The sequence below is a fragment of the Monodelphis domestica genome, chromosome 2 (assembly GCF_027887165.1).
Source record: "Monodelphis domestica isolate mMonDom1 chromosome 2, mMonDom1.pri, whole genome shotgun sequence".
NCBI lineage: Eukaryota > Metazoa > Chordata > Mammalia > Didelphimorphia > Didelphidae > Monodelphis > Monodelphis domestica.
In genome coordinates this window covers 530,689,798-530,708,379 of record NC_077228.1, presented here as the reverse complement: position 1 = coordinate 530,708,379, position 18,582 = coordinate 530,689,798, and the positions used below count along the sequence as shown (strand labels likewise).

General features: G+C 40.8%; 1 protein-coding gene across 5 annotated transcripts in view; it reads left to right on the top strand.

Annotated features, from left to right (window-relative positions):
- Positions 1 to 18,582, top strand: part of DIS3L2 (DIS3 like 3'-5' exoribonuclease 2) — a 384,538-nt gene that overhangs the window by 202,810 nt on the left and 163,146 nt on the right. For all 5 annotated transcript variants that reach the window (XM_056819939.1, XM_056819938.1, XM_056819942.1 and 2 more), the window contains one exon: positions 14,810 to 14,983. In XM_056819939.1, the coding sequence (XP_056675917.1) occupies positions 14,810 to 14,983 (174 nt within the window). The remainder of the gene's footprint in view (positions 1 to 14,809; positions 14,984 to 18,582) is intronic.

Below are 18,582 nucleotides of genomic sequence, written 5' to 3'. Positions count from 1 at the left end.
TTTTTTGGGGGGGGTACAATACCTTTTTAATTTGATATAATCAAAGTCATTTTATATTTTGCAATCTTCTCTATCTCTTCATGCTCCTTTCTTTATCTTAATCTCCAGTGACAGTTAAGTTCTACACAATCCTTTCTTTTTGATTTATTTATCACTCATTACCAAACATGTCTTATAAAATCCCAATCTTGGGTTACTTTCATCATCTGCCTCCCTTGTTACTATTCACATACTGCTGAATGGATCTGGTGGAAATTATGAAATCATGCTGATTGAGTCCATTACAAATTTATATTAACTTATTTCAACTGAGTCATTCCTGCAGCAGCAAAGCAAATATTCCATTCCTCTGTGATGGATTTGCTGTCCCAAATAGGGGAATATTCTCTTTTTCCACAACAGGTCTGATAAGTTTTCTCAGCTCTCCTTAAGTCACCTCACCATCACAACTATCTTCCCCATTCCTGTCAACCCAATTCAATCAAAAGGATTTATACTTTACTGAAAAAAACATAGAACATATGCCCCCTGAATTGAGCTCTGTGTCACTGACTGCCTCTTAGACAATTCATACTGGATGTGTCGTATCCCTGCGGCATAGCAAACTGAAGTATTTCCCAAACAAAACGCATTGTTCTTCTTCTCACTTCCCCATGAAAAACTCACCCCTCTTCCAAACTTCCCTATAAGGGTGCCACCACAGTCACCCAGGTTCACAATGTAGGCACCCTCTTGTCTCATCTCACTCACTTCACAAATGCCAGATTTTTTCATTTCTCCCTTCACAATAGCTCTTGTATGCATCCATTTCTCTTCATTTATCCAGTCATTATTCTAGTTCAGGTCCTTATTATCTCTTGCCTATGGAAATTACCTTCTAACTGGTGTCCCTATTTCATCACTCCTCATTCTAATCCATCCTCCGTTTAGTTGCCAGTGTAATTTTAAAAGTATAGTTCTGACTGTGCCAAAGTACTCCTCTGGGAACTACTGGGGCTTCCTAGTTCCTCTGGAATAATAATAAAAAAAAGTTCTCTTTTTGGTATTTAAAACCCATAACCATCTGGCCCCTTCCTACCTTTCTAGGACTATCATACTTTACTTATCTACACACATTCTGTAGAGCGTCCAACTACACTGACTTCTTTGTAGTTCATTGAATTCTTGGCTTCCTCACCTTCACTTCCTCATTTCCCTGGTTTCTTTTAAGACTTAGCTCAAACTCCATTCTCTTGCAGGACTGCATCCCAACCAGCTGTTACTGCTTTTCCCTTTCTGATTACCTTCCATCCACCCTCTATCTCTTGTATTTAACTACTTAATTACATGATGTTTCTTCCATTTATTGTTAATTTTTATTTTTTACATTAAATTTTATTTTATCTTAATTTCCAAAATCTCTTCCTCCAAACTCCTTCCTCACTGAGATAGGAAGAAAAACAAACCTGTTACAAATTTGCATAGTCAGGTAAGACAAATTCTTATATTAGCATGTCCAAGTTAAAAAAAAGAAAAAGCCTTAATCTGTTCCCTGGGTCCATTAGTTGTTTTTTTTTAATCTGAAAGTGGATAGCATGTTTCTTCATGAGTCAGTCCTTTGGAATTGTGGTCAGCCATTGTGTTGAGAGTTCACAATATCGTTCTTATTGTATAAATTGTTCTTATGCTTTTTTTTTATTTTGCATTTGCTCGTTTCAGTTTGCATCAGTTCATACAAATCTTCCCAGGTTTTTCTGAAACCATCTTCTTCATCATTTTTTATAGCACAATATTTCATCATATTTATATGCTGGAATTTTGTTCAGATGTTCCTTAATTTCTGGGCATTCCCTCCAGTTTCCAATTTTTGGCCACCACAGAAGGAACTGATATAAAAATATTTGTATAGATGGGTAATTTTCTTCTTTCTTTGATTTATTTGGAGTATAAGCCTAATAGCAATTTTGCTATGTCAGAGATACGTACATTTTAATAACTTAGGGCCAGAGTTGACTGGCTGGACTGGATTAGGCTCTATTAACAATTTATTAGTGTGTTTGTTTTCCCACATCCCCTCCAATATTAGTCATTTTTATCTTTTGTCAACTTTGCCAGTTTGAGGAGTAAGAAATGACATTTCAGGGGTGTTTTAATGTGGATTTCTCTTAATTATTAGTGAGTTACAGCTTTGTTGGTTTTTTTTTTCCAAATGGCTTTTTGTTGACAGTTTGGATTCTTCCTCTGACGACTGCCTTTTTGTATCTCTTGTCCATTTATCAATTAGGAATGGCTTTTTAGTATTACAAATTTGACTTAGTTCCTTACATATCTTAGAAATGAGACCTTTATTAGAGAAACTTCAAATAATTTCTCTTAATTTCCAACTTCTATTTTCAGCTCCATTGGTTTCGTTTGTGAAAATTTTTAATTTTGGGTAACCAAAATTGTCCATTTTCCCTTATGTGAACCTCTCTGTGTCTTATTTGCTTATGTAATAATTAAAATAGTTGAGGTCATAAACTGTAGTGATTTAAATAGTGGAATACATAAATTGTAGTAGATATAAGAGTGGATGAATAAATTGTGACCGCAGAAAATATGTTTTCACTACAGTGTCTTGTTTTAAAATTAATATATAAGGTGGTCGCCAGGGAAATATTCCCAATTATGAATATACCCAAGTCAACTGGGTTTTATAGATATTTTAATTAATTAATACAATGAGGAATTAAAGAAAGAGAGAGAGATATAAAAAGGAAATAATGAGAAAAGGATAGGCTGGCCCAGGGTAGCCCTGGACAACCCAGGCCTAAGCTCTAAAAGAAAGATCAGTCAGTCCTTAATCACTCACCACAAGATCTGTCCAAGCAAGGATTCTAGTGACACCAGGCCAGCTTCATCTCAGCTTGCCTCCACCAGCTCAATCCTAAATCTAACTGAATGTGACATTTTTTCAAAGGACAGACCATTCTTAGTTCACAACTGAGTAGACTAATCTTTTGAGTAATTCACTCCTGAGTAGACTAGAATCTCTGAGTAAGTTTTCATCTCTTTGCTCCTTATAAGTTCACCAGTTGCCTGAACTTTATAGGTACTTAGCACCACTTTGTATTAGTCCTAAAATAGGCACAGCTTAAGAACTTTTGTCCCACTATTAGTATGGGTTTAAGTACTTTTCATTGTTCAGAAAAGAGTTTACAACTTTATCTTCTCCTAAGGCATGCTTAAGTATGGTGAAGTAGAGTTCTCACATTCCTGATCAAGTACCTTCACTGCCCAAATGGGGAATGGTCCCAATGGGGAATGGTCTTAACCCACCCTTATGAAGTAGGGTCTGAGAATTTTTAAGGTTCACACTTATAAACTCTTCCTTTGTTCATAGTACATACAGATTTCTTCCATGCTTCTCTTATTTGTTATTGATGAAAATCTTTATATTGAAATCATGTTCTCATTTGTAACTTGTCTTTGTATGTGATGTGAGATGCTGGGCTTTTACTTAAGCTTCTGACATTATTTTCCACTGTTTTTAATAGCCTGTGTTAAATACTGAATTCTTGCTCTAGTAGCTGCTATCTTTGAATTTATCAAACATAGTGGATAAAGTGCTGGGCCTGGAGTCGGGAAAATCTGAATTCAAATTTGGCCTCAGACACTTTTTAGCTGTGTGACCCTAGGGAAATCACTTAACCCTGTTTGCCTCAGATTCCTCATCTGTAAAATGAACTGGGGAAAGAAATGGCCCATCACTTCAGTATCTTTGCTAAGAAAACCCTAAATGGAGTTAGGAAGAGTCAGACACGAATGAAATGACTAAACAACAAAATACCTAATCTTTTCCACTAATCAACCTTTTTTAAAATCTAGTATCAATTTTAAAAAGTCTAGTTTGAGATCTAGTCCTGCGGGGGCCTCCTTCCTTTTTTTTTTCTTCCCCATGAGATTTTGTTCCAGCAGAGACATTTTGTTGTTATTATTCTTTCTAGTTCTACAATTAATCCTTTGCTAATTTGGTATAACACTGAATAAATAAATAAATTTGAATAGTATTATACTTTTTCTTATGTCATTTCAGCCAACATATGAGCAGTTAACATTTTTCCAGTTGTTTAGATCTTAGATGTGTCTTAGTACAAAGAGTGTATCATGATTGTATTCAGAGAATTTCTGTATATCTTAGCACGTTGACTCAAGTATTTTATGCTGTCTCCATTTTTAATGGAATTTCTTTTGTTTCTTCAAGCTAGAATTTATATTATTATAAAAATGCTGATACTTCTTGTGAGTTTATTTTATATCTTGCAACTTTGTTGAAGTTGTTAATTGTTTCAGTTAATTTTTTAGTTGACTCTGGAGTTCTCTAAATAAAACATTATATCATCTGCAAAAGTGATGACTTTATTTCTTCTTTTCCTATGCTTATTTTTTCATTTTCTTGTTCTGTTGCCATAACTATTTCTTGTATAGTACTGAATAATAATGGCGATAATAGACATCCTTGTTTTACCCCTGAACTTACTGGAAAGGTGTTTGGTTTATCCCCCATTACAGAGAATACTGACTCTTGATTTTAGATTGATAACTGCTTAATAGGAATACTCTTGGTTTTTTTTCTTATGCTTTGTTCTGTGTGTGTGTGTGTGTGTGTATGTGTGTGTTTAAACAGGAATTGTGCTTTATCAAAAGCTTTTTATGCATCCATTGAAATAATCATGAGTTCTACTGTTTTTGCTATCAGTAAGGTCATTTATGTTTATAGTTTTCCAATATTGTACCATCCTTGCATTACTGTTATAAATCCATCCTGGTCATCATGTATGATCTTTGTGATTTTTAGCTGTAGGCTCCTTGTTAGTATCTTACTTAAAATTTTTGCCTTACTATTCATTAGAGGAATTATTCCATGACTTTCTTTCTCTGTCTTGGCTCTCCTTAGTTTAATATCATATTTGGGTCATGGAAATAATTTGGTAGGACATCCTCTTTTTTCTCTTTTTTTAAGCAGTTTAGGTAATCCTATGTTTGATAGGATCACATGTAAATCTATCTGATCTTTTTGAGAGTTCAATTTTGACTTGTTCAATTCCTTCCAGTTCTGGTGCCCTGCCTGGGTTTACCCAGGTTTCTTTCTTTCTTTCTTTCTTTCTTTCTTTCTTTCTTTCTTTCTTTCTTTCTTTCTTCTTTCTTTCTTTCTTTCTTTCTTTCTTTCTTTCTTTCTTTCTTTCTTTCTTTCTTTCTTTCTTTCTTTCTTTCTTTCTTTCTTTCTTTCTTTCTCTCTTTCTCTCTTTCTCTTCTTTCTCTCTTTCTCTCTTTCTCTCTTTCTCTCTTTCTCTCTTTCTCTCTTTCTCTCTTTCTCTCTTTCTCTCTTTCTCTCTTTCTCTCTTTCTCTCTTTCTCTCTTTCTCTCTTTCTCTCTTTCTCTCTTTCTCTCTTTCTCTCTTCTCTCTCTCTCTCTCTCTCTCTCTCTCTCTCTCTCTCTCTCTCTCTCTCTCTCTCTCTCTCTCTCTCTCTCTCTCTCTCTCTCTCTCTCTCTCTCTCTCTCTCTCTCTCTCTCTTTCTTCTATAATATCTTATGTGCATATGCATGTATCCCCACCCCACCCTCTTCTTTCCACTTTCACAGCCACCATAGAAATTTTACTGTTTATCATCTCTCACATGCAGCCTAATCATTCTCCCTTTCTTGGGATAGTTTCCCATAGATTTCCTAAAGTGTGAGACTGACCATGGCACCTTCCCCAAATTGTTCCTATTCAGTAAATTTCAGTGTTATTCCTGTGATCTCTAAGATCAAATATAAACTTCTCCATTTAATATTTAAAGCCCTTCAGTTAATCAATAAACCTTTATTAAAAACCTGTTTTGTGCCATGGACTAGGCTAAATACTGGGCATATAAAAAGTGGCAGAACAAACAGTCCCTGCTTTCAAGGAGTTTATCACATAATGGGGGAGACACCATGCAAACAGATAGCTTCAAAGCGAACCTTATTCAGGTTAAAGAGGAAATAATAAACAGAAAAATGGCACTTGAATGAAGAGGGGTTGGGAAGGCTTCCAGTAAAAGAAGGGATTTAAAATGGGATGTAAAGGAAGCCAAGGAGGGTCAGTAGTTAGAGCAGAGGAGAGAGAACATTCCAGGCAGGGATCATAGCCAGAGAAAAGGCCCAGAGCCAAGAAATCAAGTGTCTTGTTCATGGAATAGCCAGGAAGCTGGTATCAATGGACTGAAGAATATGTCAAAGGAATAGGGTAGAAGGAGACTGGAAGGGTAGGAGGAGCAGGTTACGAAGGACTCAGTGCCAAAAAGCATTTTGTATTTAATCCTGGAGGTAATAGGGAGCCAAAGGAGTTTATTAAGTTGGGGGAGAGAGATGCCATATTTGGACATATGCATTAGGAAAATCATTTTGGTGGCTGAATAGAAAGGATGGACTAGAGTGTGGAGAGACTTGAGGCAGGCAGACTGCCTCGCAGCCATAGTCCCGATGTGAGGTGATGAGGCCCCAGGCTAGGAGGGTGGCCGTGTCAGAGGTGTATCGGAGAGATGCTGCAGCAGTAAAATCACAGGCCTTGGCATCAGATCGGGTATAGGTGGGTGGTGAGAGCAGTAAGGAGTCTAGGATGACTCCTAGGGTGGAAGCTGACAAACTGGGAGGGTGGTGCTGCCATCCATTATAAGAGGGAAATTGGTGGTGAGGGTTTTGAGAGAAAGGTAACAAACTCTGCTGTGGATGTAATGCCTTCTGGACATCCAGGTGGAGATATCTGAAGGGCAGCTAGAGATGTGAGATTGGAGGGCGCCAGAGAAGCTAGATTAGGCCAGGGTCGATTTGAGAGTCACCAGTGCAGAGATGGGCATGAAAGGAGGGGAGCTGATGAGATCTCCAAGTGACGTAGTCCAGAGGGCCCAGCAAGAACCTTGAGGGACCCTTTCATAACTTATCCTCATCTTCCCGTTTAATAGTTTAACAAATGACTCACCTCAGGGTCTTCTTTTGTCTCATTTCGCTGGCCTTCCTCTTTCTGATACACGATAGTCTATCTCCCTCTGTTTGTTTGTCTTTGCCCTGGTCATTCCACCATATCTGAATGCTCTCTTTTCTCCCTTCTGAGTCTTAGAATCTCAGGCTTCCTTTAAGACTTAGCAGAGGCTGCCCTTCCTCACGGAGTTCATTCTTGTGCCCCACAGCTGCTCATGCCGTTCTCTCTAAGGCTACCATCCATTTACTTTCTCTTTTCTATATACTCATAGATGTTATTTTCTCCATTTGAATGTCAGCTCCTTGAGGCTGAGGGCTGTTGTATTTTCTTTGTTTCCCCAAGACTTAGTACTATCCTGGCATGTAGAAACGCTTTACTAAATAATTGATTTATTGATCGATTAACAAGTGTCAGAGTGAGTGGTATCTGGAAAAAAATATTGGATTAAGATTTAGGAGGCGTCAATGGAATCCCAGCTCTGCTTCTCAGGACTTCTGTGACGTTTGGCAAAGTGCTGAAACTCTGGGCTTCACGTTCATCATAAGTAAAATGAAGGGGTTGAACTCGATGGGTCCTTTCCAGCTCTAAATCTTCTGCAGTAAAGACTCAGGAAATCAGAACAGTTGTTTACACCAATTTAGTAACCATGGACAAAAAACCCAAAGATAATCATGCATCCTTCTGTCTGGGACTGTAACATATACTCTAAAGGGAGTATTTAACACATTTGGTGTGATGAAAAAAGCCTCAGTGGCCTAATGTTCCTACAGTTTGTACTTTCCTCTTGAAAGCTCTCTCGAAGACTGTCAGCTTAGACAGAATTACTCATGTTCTCAGAGAAGCTGTATTATAAAGGGAGAATGAAACTCTTCATCTAGTTTAGGTTTTGAGCTGGGTAGAATGAACAAAAATGGGGCCTTTTCGGGATGCTTTCTGATTTCTCTTAGCTTGTAAGGTAATGTTTTTATCACTCTAATGTTGTATCTTAAGAATAGACGACAATCTATCTTGTCTGGGAGTGCAATGCTAAGGGTGCACATCAGTGACAGAAGTAGTTTTGGAAACTCTTAGTACCCAGAGATTGTAGAGGAATTAGAAAGAGATCATTGAAGATGGCCACAGAGTAGCAGGAACATTCTAAATCTCCTTCCTAGTAATCAAAAGAAAGCATTTCAAAAGGACGGAAATCAAAATCGGATGAGTAAGGGGGCACTTCCACAGGGTGCAGCCTTAAAGGTAGGCAAGATTTGGGGATTTCCACATGATAAGAGGGCGAAACAACACCTACAAAACATGAGTTGATCACCCCTCCCCCACACCACCTACTGTACCAGAGTCAGGGTGAGGGCCGGGGCAATCTTTAAATTCTCTGGGGCAGGCTGAGACTTACCTCTGAGGGTAGTGCAAAGCCCTGACTGCAAGACTTGAGACCTGAGGCTGAAGAGTGAGGAGCCTGGGCAGAAGCAGGCCAACCACAGCATAGGCAGCAGGGACTGGAAAACTAGCCTCAGGGCAAAATACTTTAAAGCTACCTACACAAAGAATTGCCTGCCCTCCTCATTCAGGCTTCTGGTTGGGAAGGGAAGATAATACAGGGACAGAAGCTAAGACAGCAATGGCCACCAACACACAGGAACCATAATCCACACGTACCAAAAGAAATAAGCTGCAGCAGAGAAAGATTTTGACCCTGGATAATTTCTATGGAGACAAAGAGCAAACTACAGAAGTGACAGCAGAGAGTGACAAACAAGCAAATACATCCAAACTTTAAAAAAAAAAAGGAAATTGGTCACAAGCTCTTGAGGAAATCAAAAAGTTCAAGAACCAAGTAAGAAATATAGAAGAAAAATGGGATGAAAAGTGGAGAAAAGAAATGACAATAATTCAAAAAGAAAATAACAGTTTAAAAGATAAAATTTCCCACTTGGAAAAAGAAGCACAGAAATCACATGAAGTAATAAGCAAATTGGAGACCAGCATTGACCTGCTAGAAGCTATGAAAAGCAGGATAGACCAAACCAAAAAGGAAAATAAAAAGTTCATCGCTGAAAAGCAGTCTTTAAAGACTAGAATTGGGCAAGTAGAAGGTAATGATATCACAAGACAGCAAGAATTAATAAAGCAAAGTCAAAAGAATGATAAAAATAGAAAAACATGAAATATCCCATTAAAAAGACAACTGGCCTAGAAAACAGGCCTAGGAGAGGCAATTTGAGAATCATTGGTCTACCTAAAAGCCTGAGAAAAAAAATAAAAGCCTTGACATCATATTACAAGAAATTATCCAAGAAAACTGCCCTGATATTCTTGAATAAGTGGTCAAAATAGACATTGAAAGAATCCATAGATCACCTTGTACATTAAATTCTCAAAAGGCAACTCCCAGGAATGTAATTGCCAAATTTAAGAGCTTCCAAGTCAAGGAGAAAATATTATAAGCAGCCAGAAAGATACAATTCCGATATCAAGGAGCCCCAGTCAGGATTACACAAGATCTGGCAGTCTCCACATTAAAGGACCACAAGGCTTGGAATATGATATTCTGGAAGGCAAGAGAATTGAGTCTACACAGAATATATACTTTCAAGGGAAAGAATGGGTATTTAACAAAACAGAAGAATCCAAGCATTCCTAAAGAAAAGACCAGAACTAAATAGAAAATTTGATGTCCAAATACAAAATTCAAGAGAACCATAAAAAGGAATAATGAATTGGAGAAATTGCATGTGAACTGGAAAGACCTCCAGGAATTGATGCAGAGTGAGAGGAGCAGGATCAGGAGAACATTGTACACAGAGACTGATACACTATGGCACAATCAAATATAATGGATTTCTTTACATGACAATTCTGAGGGACTTATGAGAAAGAATGCTATACACATCCAGAGAAAGAACTGTGGGAGCAGAAAAACAGAAGAAAAACATTTGCTTGATCACATGGTTTGATGGGGATATATTGGGCATGTAGACTCTAGATGATAACTCTCTTGCAAATATTAATAATATGAAAATAGGTTTTGAACAATGATACATGCAGAACCCAGTGGAATTGCTCGTTGGCTATAGGAGGGGGAAGGAGGAGGGAAGGAAAAGAATATGAATCCTGTAACCATGGAAAAATGTTCTAAATTAATAAATTTAAAAATAAAAATGAATAAAAATAAAAATGAAACAGTGGCACTGACAAACAAAAAGAAAGATTATTGCAGACTCCTCTGCTGGTATTGGCTGCCGAATGGGTGCTCTTTGACTGAGCATTAGCTACTTTTGGTTAGTGGTGTCTGGGTGGAGAGGAGCACTTGGGGGTCACAAGGAAGCACAGGACCAGAGCCGTGAATACATCTTTGCACTGACCTTATCACTTTGGAAGCACTGACAACTTCTAGATCTCTAAAACTAGCTCTGAAGACAGCAGCATGAAGTAGACTAAAGCTTGGTTCAGTGTCCCCTCCTTTGCCCGTGAGCAGAGCCCAATTTTAGCATAGAGATCCAAGTCAAGCTATAGATTATACTTTGTGACCAAGGGGAAGAAGACACTGAGAAGTTTTGAAGAAGGGGAGGGAGATGATGTCTGCGTAACTCAGAAGGTGATGCATGCCTTCTCAGGGAAGTAGGCTAGGTCATTTGCTTGGTATGAGAGATAGAGGAAACGAGAAAAGAAAAGTCTAGTCTCAGGTTGTCTGGAGAGCCTGACCAGGCTAACTCAGATCTCCTGGTTCTGGGAATAAAGATTTCATTATCTTCTAGGGTCAGGTCAGAACATTTTATTCTCCAGGGGGAATCATGACAGGGTTAATCTGCCCAAGGAAATGTTAACAAGCCTAGCCATTTTAGGAAGGTTGTGAGCTAATTGTTAATAAATCACATTTCCATAAAACGGGTTTATAAAGCAATATGCTCACAGCACTCCTGTGAGCTGGGTGGTAGTATGAATACAGATGAGAAGGAGGTGCTCAGGCTTTTGGGGACTGGAAGGTCATAGCATTAGTGTCACAGCTGAGATTCCACATCTGATCTCTCGAGTACAGCGCTCTTCCCACAGTGCCATACTGTCTGGGCTGATGATACCCTTTTGGTTCCTTGACCCTTGCTTTGGTTATTTGAGTAGTCCTTTCCCTGGGCCCCAGGGAAAAAACTACTCATCGATTGATGTCTAGGAGAGACGAAAGAAAAGAGATGAAGGCTCAGAGTCAGGGTACCTGCTACCTTGATATGGCAGGTACCTTTTGGGCCTCAGGATTGGAATCATGATTGGGTAGAATATTGAACTGGAATACACTGAACCTGATACAGACTTTTCTGAGTAGAGCTCAGCCAGAAGGAAGCCCAGAGCCAAGGGCAGACATTCCTAGTGTAGTCAGAGAAGAAGGGACTTGCTCTGGAGCTGAGTATGAGGGAGGGGCTGTGACTAAGGGCATAAATCCTTAGGTAGATAGAATTGGAATTCTGGCTTCCCAGAATGACTTCTTGGTGTGCCTTTAGTTCTCTCTGCACTCTGTCCTTTCACTTGGCCCCCTGGTAAGTCTGAGGATGGATGGTCAAGCCTCCCAGCTGCTGCCACTGCCCTGAAGCCTTGAACGACCTCAGCACCACAGAAGGAGGCTGGGAGCCAGGCCGGGCTCTTCGTGTTCCTGCAGTGGGTTTAAGTGAGGACATTTATATGGTTTTCCTTGGTTTTTATGATTTTGGTTTAGTATGTGAATACTATTAGTACAGAAAAAAATAGAATAGTGAAGAGGTAATCAGTGTCTGATTCTTGCTTCATCCAATGTACTGATCAGAGTGTGTAAAGGTAAAGGATCAGAGTTCTTCCCAACCTAATACTTCAACTCCTGCTTCGGGGGAAGGCCTCATTCTAGGAGAGAAGCCCACACCTTCTTTAGGGGATACAGAGGGGCTGGAAGCTCACAAGTGGGAATCTTGGCTACCCCACTCTGGTAAGACACTTTCCCAGGTATGTCATGTTGTTCTCAATAAGCTACCAAGTCATGGGTGTGTAGCTAGTAAATCATTTATTTAGCCCATGGACTGAAGAAAACTTTTCTGGAGCCTTTAAATTTTCTTTCAGATTTTCATACACATATATTCCTCCTCTTTATCAGAGATTTCAAACTCTGCGGTCCCCATTCCTTTTGCCTTCTTCAGAGAGAATTTGGAATAGTATTATCCACCTTCTAAATTGAAAGACTATGAACTAAATTATAAGTGGGAACTTTTCATGGAATAATTCCAGAGAAGAGAAAGCCTCCTTTCTGTATTTTTTTCTGTATTGGTATCTTTGAACATGGTGATTTCCCTGATAGAATGTTAGCTGCTTGAGGAGGGGAGGCACTGCTTCATTTTTGCCATTGATGGGCCCCCTCTGCTTGGCCAGTTGTAGATTCTTTATCGATACCTGACTGATTGGTTGAGCCATTGACCCATAGGTCAATAGAGAAACTAGAATATTAGAACATTGCTCATTCAAGTCTTGGGATCTTTGTAGTGAGTCAGTGCTAGAAACAAGAAAAAAAATCTAGGAGCCCTACCCAGTTACCAAAGGCCTGACCATTTGTGTAAGGGTCACCATGAAGGAACTCCTGAGCTTTTGTGAGGACTATGGTTTAAGAAGGGAGGGCAGAGGTTTTCTTTGATCCAAAATGCAGCATTGATGCATTGAGTAAGTTATCCAACCTGGAAGTCCTTTATGTGCTTTGTTCTGGTTCTAGAGAGAGATTCTGTAAGAAGGCCTCATAATGGAAGCAAACCTTGTCTAAGCGAAAACACCCCCTCTCCTCCCCATCCTCTTGACCCAGGGGTGTTAAAATAGGAAAAGAAGTCAGTGATCCAAGCAGAATGTCAGGCACTCATTGGAAAGAGCAGAATGGGAACAATGTTCCATTTGGAAGCTGGAGGACAGAGCAGAGCCTTCCAGGTTGTATTAATGAAGATGGGTGTTTTAAAATGCCAGAACCTTTACATCGCTTAATCAACAGGAAGGTTGCAGTTCCTAGGTTCCCTGACAGCTAATGATAGTTCTTTTGAGTTGTTCAGTATAAATTTGATGATTCAATGTGATGGGTGGGTATATTAACAGAAATCATGGGAGAAGTTTTTACCCCTAAAGGTTCCAGCCCTCCTGCAAAGAGTATAAGGGTTTGGCTTTATTTTTCTTTGCTTTGCCTATGAAAATTTCATTTATTCAAGCTCCGTGGCTATCTCTCCCAATTTGCCAAAGAAGGTTGTATTCCTCTGGTTAACAAAATGGTTGAGTTTTAATTTTGCCTCTGGGCAGAGGTGGGTGGTCTGGGGAAAGCAGCTTCTTTCGAGGAACCTCACTGGAAAGTTGATGGAAACTATAAAAGAGAAAAAGGAGTGATAAAGCCCCTTCTAAGTAGTATGAGGGGCATTCTGGTAGGTGTGACCGAGATTCTGGAGAACAGAATTTGGACTCCAAATGATCTTGACAAGCTACAATGAGGGGCTGAATCCGATAAGATTAAATTTAATAGAAGGAAAGTCTCACACTTAGATTTTGTAAAGCTGTCTCCCTATAACAAAATGTGGGGGGAGGGGGAGGCAGAGAAGAGTGTGTTTGGGGCTAGATGTTCACCTGGCCAAAAACAATTTGTTCAGTGGCTGTTATGAGCAGAGCACCATGAGGGGTGCTTCTCTGATGAAATTTTGTGACGGATAGGAAGAGATAAAAACTCGGCATAGGAGGTGGCTATAGTTAACATCACATGGAAACAAAGTCAAGTCCTTGGGCATGTGCGGCTGGGTCAAGCTGCTTTTTCGGACATGGTGGCAGGGTGGGCTATAAAGGACAGGAAGGTATTCAGCCAGGGAAGAGGCATTCCCAGAGCTGAGCAACAACAAGAGACGAGAGGGCTTGGGGAAGAGGGGAGGGTCTGTTAACAGAGCTCTCCAGTTTACCTGGTGTAAGGAGTGAGCACAGGGAATCATGAAATGAGATGCAGGAGCACCTGGCAGCATTTGTTGGAACTAGTTTTGAATACCAGCCTCATCAGATCACATCTGGAAAGCCTGCTCAAGGGTATTTTCACTCTCATACTGACCACTGAGTAGCCAACTGGATGAATTAGGGACCTCCCCAAAGATATGGCAGGGTCATTTGGGAGTGTACGAGAAAGAAATGGTAGCACAGAGCCTTCAGCAAAAAGGATTGCACAGTCCTGTTTTTAAATTCCCTAAGAAGCAGCTGTGGGGACTCTAAATCTTGGGTAAAGGATCTTGGCCCCATTTTTCAGATTGAGAGATCTCACACAATATGGCCTAGTAATATGTCCTCATGCAATGGATCCTTTTGGCAGTCTGTGAGAAGATTTTTACCTGGGTAGAATAAAATAGATAGGATGCAAAGGAACCAAAGATATCAGAAAAGTAAGTATATATTTTTAAATCAAAGTTTATTGTTTAGTCATCAGAACTTCATCAAAGTTTATTGCTATCCTGGAGCCCATGTGTATAACTCCTACCCTAGACTGAAGAAGCAGAAGGGGCATCAGAGTGAGAGGCAAGAGATGATGTGATTTCCAGTTCTGGTTTTGTCATTGACTTACTATGTGAGCCTTGACCCTCCCTCTCCTGGGCCTTGTGCTTCTCCAGTGGGAGGGCTGGGCGAGATGCACCTTCTCTTGTCTCTCTCAGCTCCTGCCTCTCAGAATAAGTGGGTTTTGCATCACTCGGGCAAGGCCCAGCCCTTTGGTGACCTTGGTTCTGTTGAGAATGGCAGGATATTTGCATGTTCTATTACCCTTCTAGAAAAGGAGGCTATTGCCTAACTCACATGAGCCTCATTTGCTTATCGATGCCTCTGGTTTCCTTTGTATCCTGTCCACAGACATCTGGCTAAGAGCCTGGGCCAGGCTGGTGAGATCGAACCAGAAACAGAGGGGATCTTGATGGAGTATGGGGTCGATTTCTCTGATTTCTCCCCAGAAGTTCTGGAATGTCTTCCCCAGGCCCTACCTTGGACCATTCCACCTGCCGAGTTCAGCAAGAGAAGAGATTTAAGGTAAACATTCTGAATTTTTCTTTTTCTTTAAAATAATTATTTCCTCTCCACCTTCAACCCCAGAGCTGGTTCTAACTACTCTCCCCCTAACCCCACCCCAATTCAGTTCTGTTTGGCTAATATCTATTGCAGATCTATAGACTGTCCTGTTATGGAAAAAGAGAAGGTTGGCTTTCTTTTCCTCCCAGTTGGAAGAATTGCTTTGCAGCAAGAAAGTTTGTATTTGGGGATCTAGAACCCAGGCTTAAATGAGATCACAGTTTGGAGTTTTCTTTCACTTATTCAAAAAACCAAACCAATCTAATTGGGTGGGAGGCAATCCTATCTGCCTTGCTTGGCTGCCAGATTTCTTGGGCGGATCCAAGGAGATAATGTCTGTGGCATTGCTTTGTAAACGGGCAGAGTAAGGAAGGAGCTATTCCCCTGGGCTGGGGCTAGAAGCTCCCCTTTCAGGGGACCTCTCTGTGGCCGAGCAGGGATTCAAGGATTCAAGGTTTCATGCTTGGAGCCTCTTCTCTCAGCGTCACTGTGAGGTCTGGAATGGAAGGGAAAATACTTTTGTGGTGTTTTTATAATGATGTCGTCTTTGAAGATGTTTCTTCACTGTGGGATGGAATGACTTTTCTGATATTTCTCTTCCTAATTTGGTTTCAGTGCTGGCCTTCACTTTGGGCCCCATTTGGGGATGGTTAGAATCAAGAAACTTCTCAAACAGCCTAGTGGCATTGTCAGTTTTTATCTTCGTCTGATTGTGTCAGAGAGCTTCTGGACTTCCCTTCTTCACCTGATGGGACTCTCTTGATGCCCATTATTGTACCTTGTTTGTGGGAACACTGCAGCTCTCTCCTGCTCTGGACTCATACTCTCTGGCTCTTAGGAATTATCTTGCTTATTGGCCTCTGTCAACATGGAATCTAGAAACCCCAAACGTGTAGCCTAGTAAGATCTGATGAACCCCAAGTTTCAGGACTAATTGATAAGCTGGAGACTCCAAAGTGTGGACTGGTTCTGGTTCCCCTGAGAATCCACCCTGAAGGGAATCTCAGACTAGCAGTTTCAGACTGAATAATGGACCCTAAGGTAAATGATTATCCCAGTTAGATGGGGCTAAGCATATGCCAAGTACTCTTTTTGTCTTAGGTAGTCTCCCCCCTGGGTATCTGAGCCCCTTTCCCCAGAAGACCCCCACCCGGGCAGGGACCATCCTTTTAGTATCCCATGTAAGCAGCCCTTTCCTTACACCCTAGCTTCTGGCTCTGATTCCTTTCCCAAGCCTGATTGTACTTGGTTGGTAGAGTTTGAACACTCCCATTTCCTTGTAACCCTGGTAATGTCCATCAATCCTATCTCCCGGTCCCTTGGTCTTCCAAGGTATACAAGTCCCCCAAATTCTTTTATTCCTTGTAGTCGTCAGTCTAGTAGTGTGGTTGGCTGTCCCAGGGGTCAGTGACCAGAGCAACCAGAGTTTCAGTCCTCAGAACTCTGCATGGGCATGTGGCGCGCAGCTCTGTGTGGAGGCCTAATATTGCACTGAACCCCTTTCCTTAATTAAAGAGTGGTTTTTCTGACTATTTAATAGTTCTTTGTCTTTTTCCAGTTAACACCTCTATGGCACATTAGGGAGAAGAACTCTTTGAAAAGATCCATAAGCTCACCAGGTTAGGCACGGGCTGTCTTGGGAGGTAGCTGAATGTATTGCTAATCTCTCTCCTTCTTTGAAAATTAGACCCTTTGAAAATTAGAAAAGTAGACACTTGGCTTGTCCTGGGCCTTTCTCTGAATGGAGAAGCCTCTGACTCGGCAGAATTGCCCCCATGGTTGTGGCAGTGTGTGAGAAGGAAGATGAAAAATCATTTTCATGGGCATAATTCCTTACCAGCCATCCAGAAGTGCCTTCCCGATGGCATCTTCTTTCACCTTTATAGTCATTCGGGGAGGTAGGGCACACCAGGCTTAGAACAGGCGAAGGAACTTGCCCAAAGCCAGGACTAAGATTCAGAGCTGACTCAGAGGTGCTAGTGAGGATGCAGTCCTTTGGAGAAGCTGAACGTGAATGAAGAACTGAGAATAGAGAGGACCAGGCATTTCTCCTTTCTTTCAAATGATGCTTTTTATTTTTATTTCAAAGCTGTTTCTCTCCCCTTGTAATAAAGAAACACAATGAATAAAACCTAAAAGCCCAGTTTGGGGATAGAATGGTAACATGTGCAACATCCCCCCTTGGCAGCTTTTTGCCTCTTTTCTCAGGGCACCAGGTTTGCTCATTGCAATTGCTCATGGTTTGGTTTCCTTTTACCATTCAGTTATGTTACTTCTTGGTGTCTATTGAATTCTCTTGCCCCACTCGCTTCATTCTGCTTCAGATCAGACAGATCTCTCCATGTTTCTCTGAATTCCTCATTTCTTACCCCATATTCATGCTTTATTGTATTTCACATTCAAACCCCCCCTTTTTTTTTAATATTCTATAGTCCTTGGACAGCCATTTTGTTTCAGGTTCTTTGTGCTTGGAGCAAACAACATTTACATAGAGGAGGAAAAAGAAATGATATCATATATATATATATCTATATATACAGGATAGTTCTAGGAGAAAACCATGAGCAGCTGTGGAATCGGGAGAGGTTTCCTGTTGAATTTGGAGGTGCTCTAGCCAAGTTTTATTGGACAGAAGGGTTTCTAAGAGAGGGAAGGAAGGAATTCTGGGAATGGGGATGATAATGTGGAGACAGGACAGGAAAGTCAGTTGGTCATTCAATCAACTTACATTTATGAAGCACCTACTGTGTGTCAGGCATTGTGTTAAGTGCTTGGAAATGGAGTGTCTGTGTGAGCAACAGGAAGAAGGCCAGTTTACACCAAGAGGGTGGAAACCAGATTGTAAAGAACTTGAGTTTAGATTTGATCCTGGCAGCAGTTGAAAGTCTGGTGATTAATGAGTAGGGGAATGCCATGGTTAGACATATGCACTTTATCAGCTAAATCAGAGCTTCATTGGAGGCAGGAAGACCATTGGGGAGACTGTTGTAGTCTGGGGGACAGATGAGCTAGGAGGGAGAATGGGATGGATCTAAGAGACACTGTGGAGGTAGGACTGATGAGACTTGGCACCAGACTGGATATCAGGAGTGTGGAAGAAGGAGGAGTTGAGTTAATGCTAAAGTGGAGAACTTGGACAATGAAGAATAGTTTGGACCTTTAAGGAGAGCAGGGAAGTGTAGAAATTGAATTAGTTAAGGAGAAAAGAGAATCACTTCTGATTTGGAGATGGCACATGTGGTAGGAAATGTGCAAGAGGAAGTGTTGAACCAGAGTTGAGGAAAGACTAAATCTGGAGCAGAGATGGAGGAGGTGTTGCCTAGAGATGATCTTTCTGCCTCTTTGAGTGGAAGAGATTACCAAGAGAGAAAGGAGAGGGTTAGGGGAAAGGGCCCAAGAACCCCCAAGTGACACCCAGGAAAAGGAGAGAGCTTCCTGACAAACCTTTCCAAAAGGCCCAGCATGGGTTGGACCATGTGTACTATGACCTTGTAGGTCCCCATGCCACCTTCTGTGGGTCCATTTCTGCCAGCAGAGTTGGCCTTCCAGGCTGAGAGACT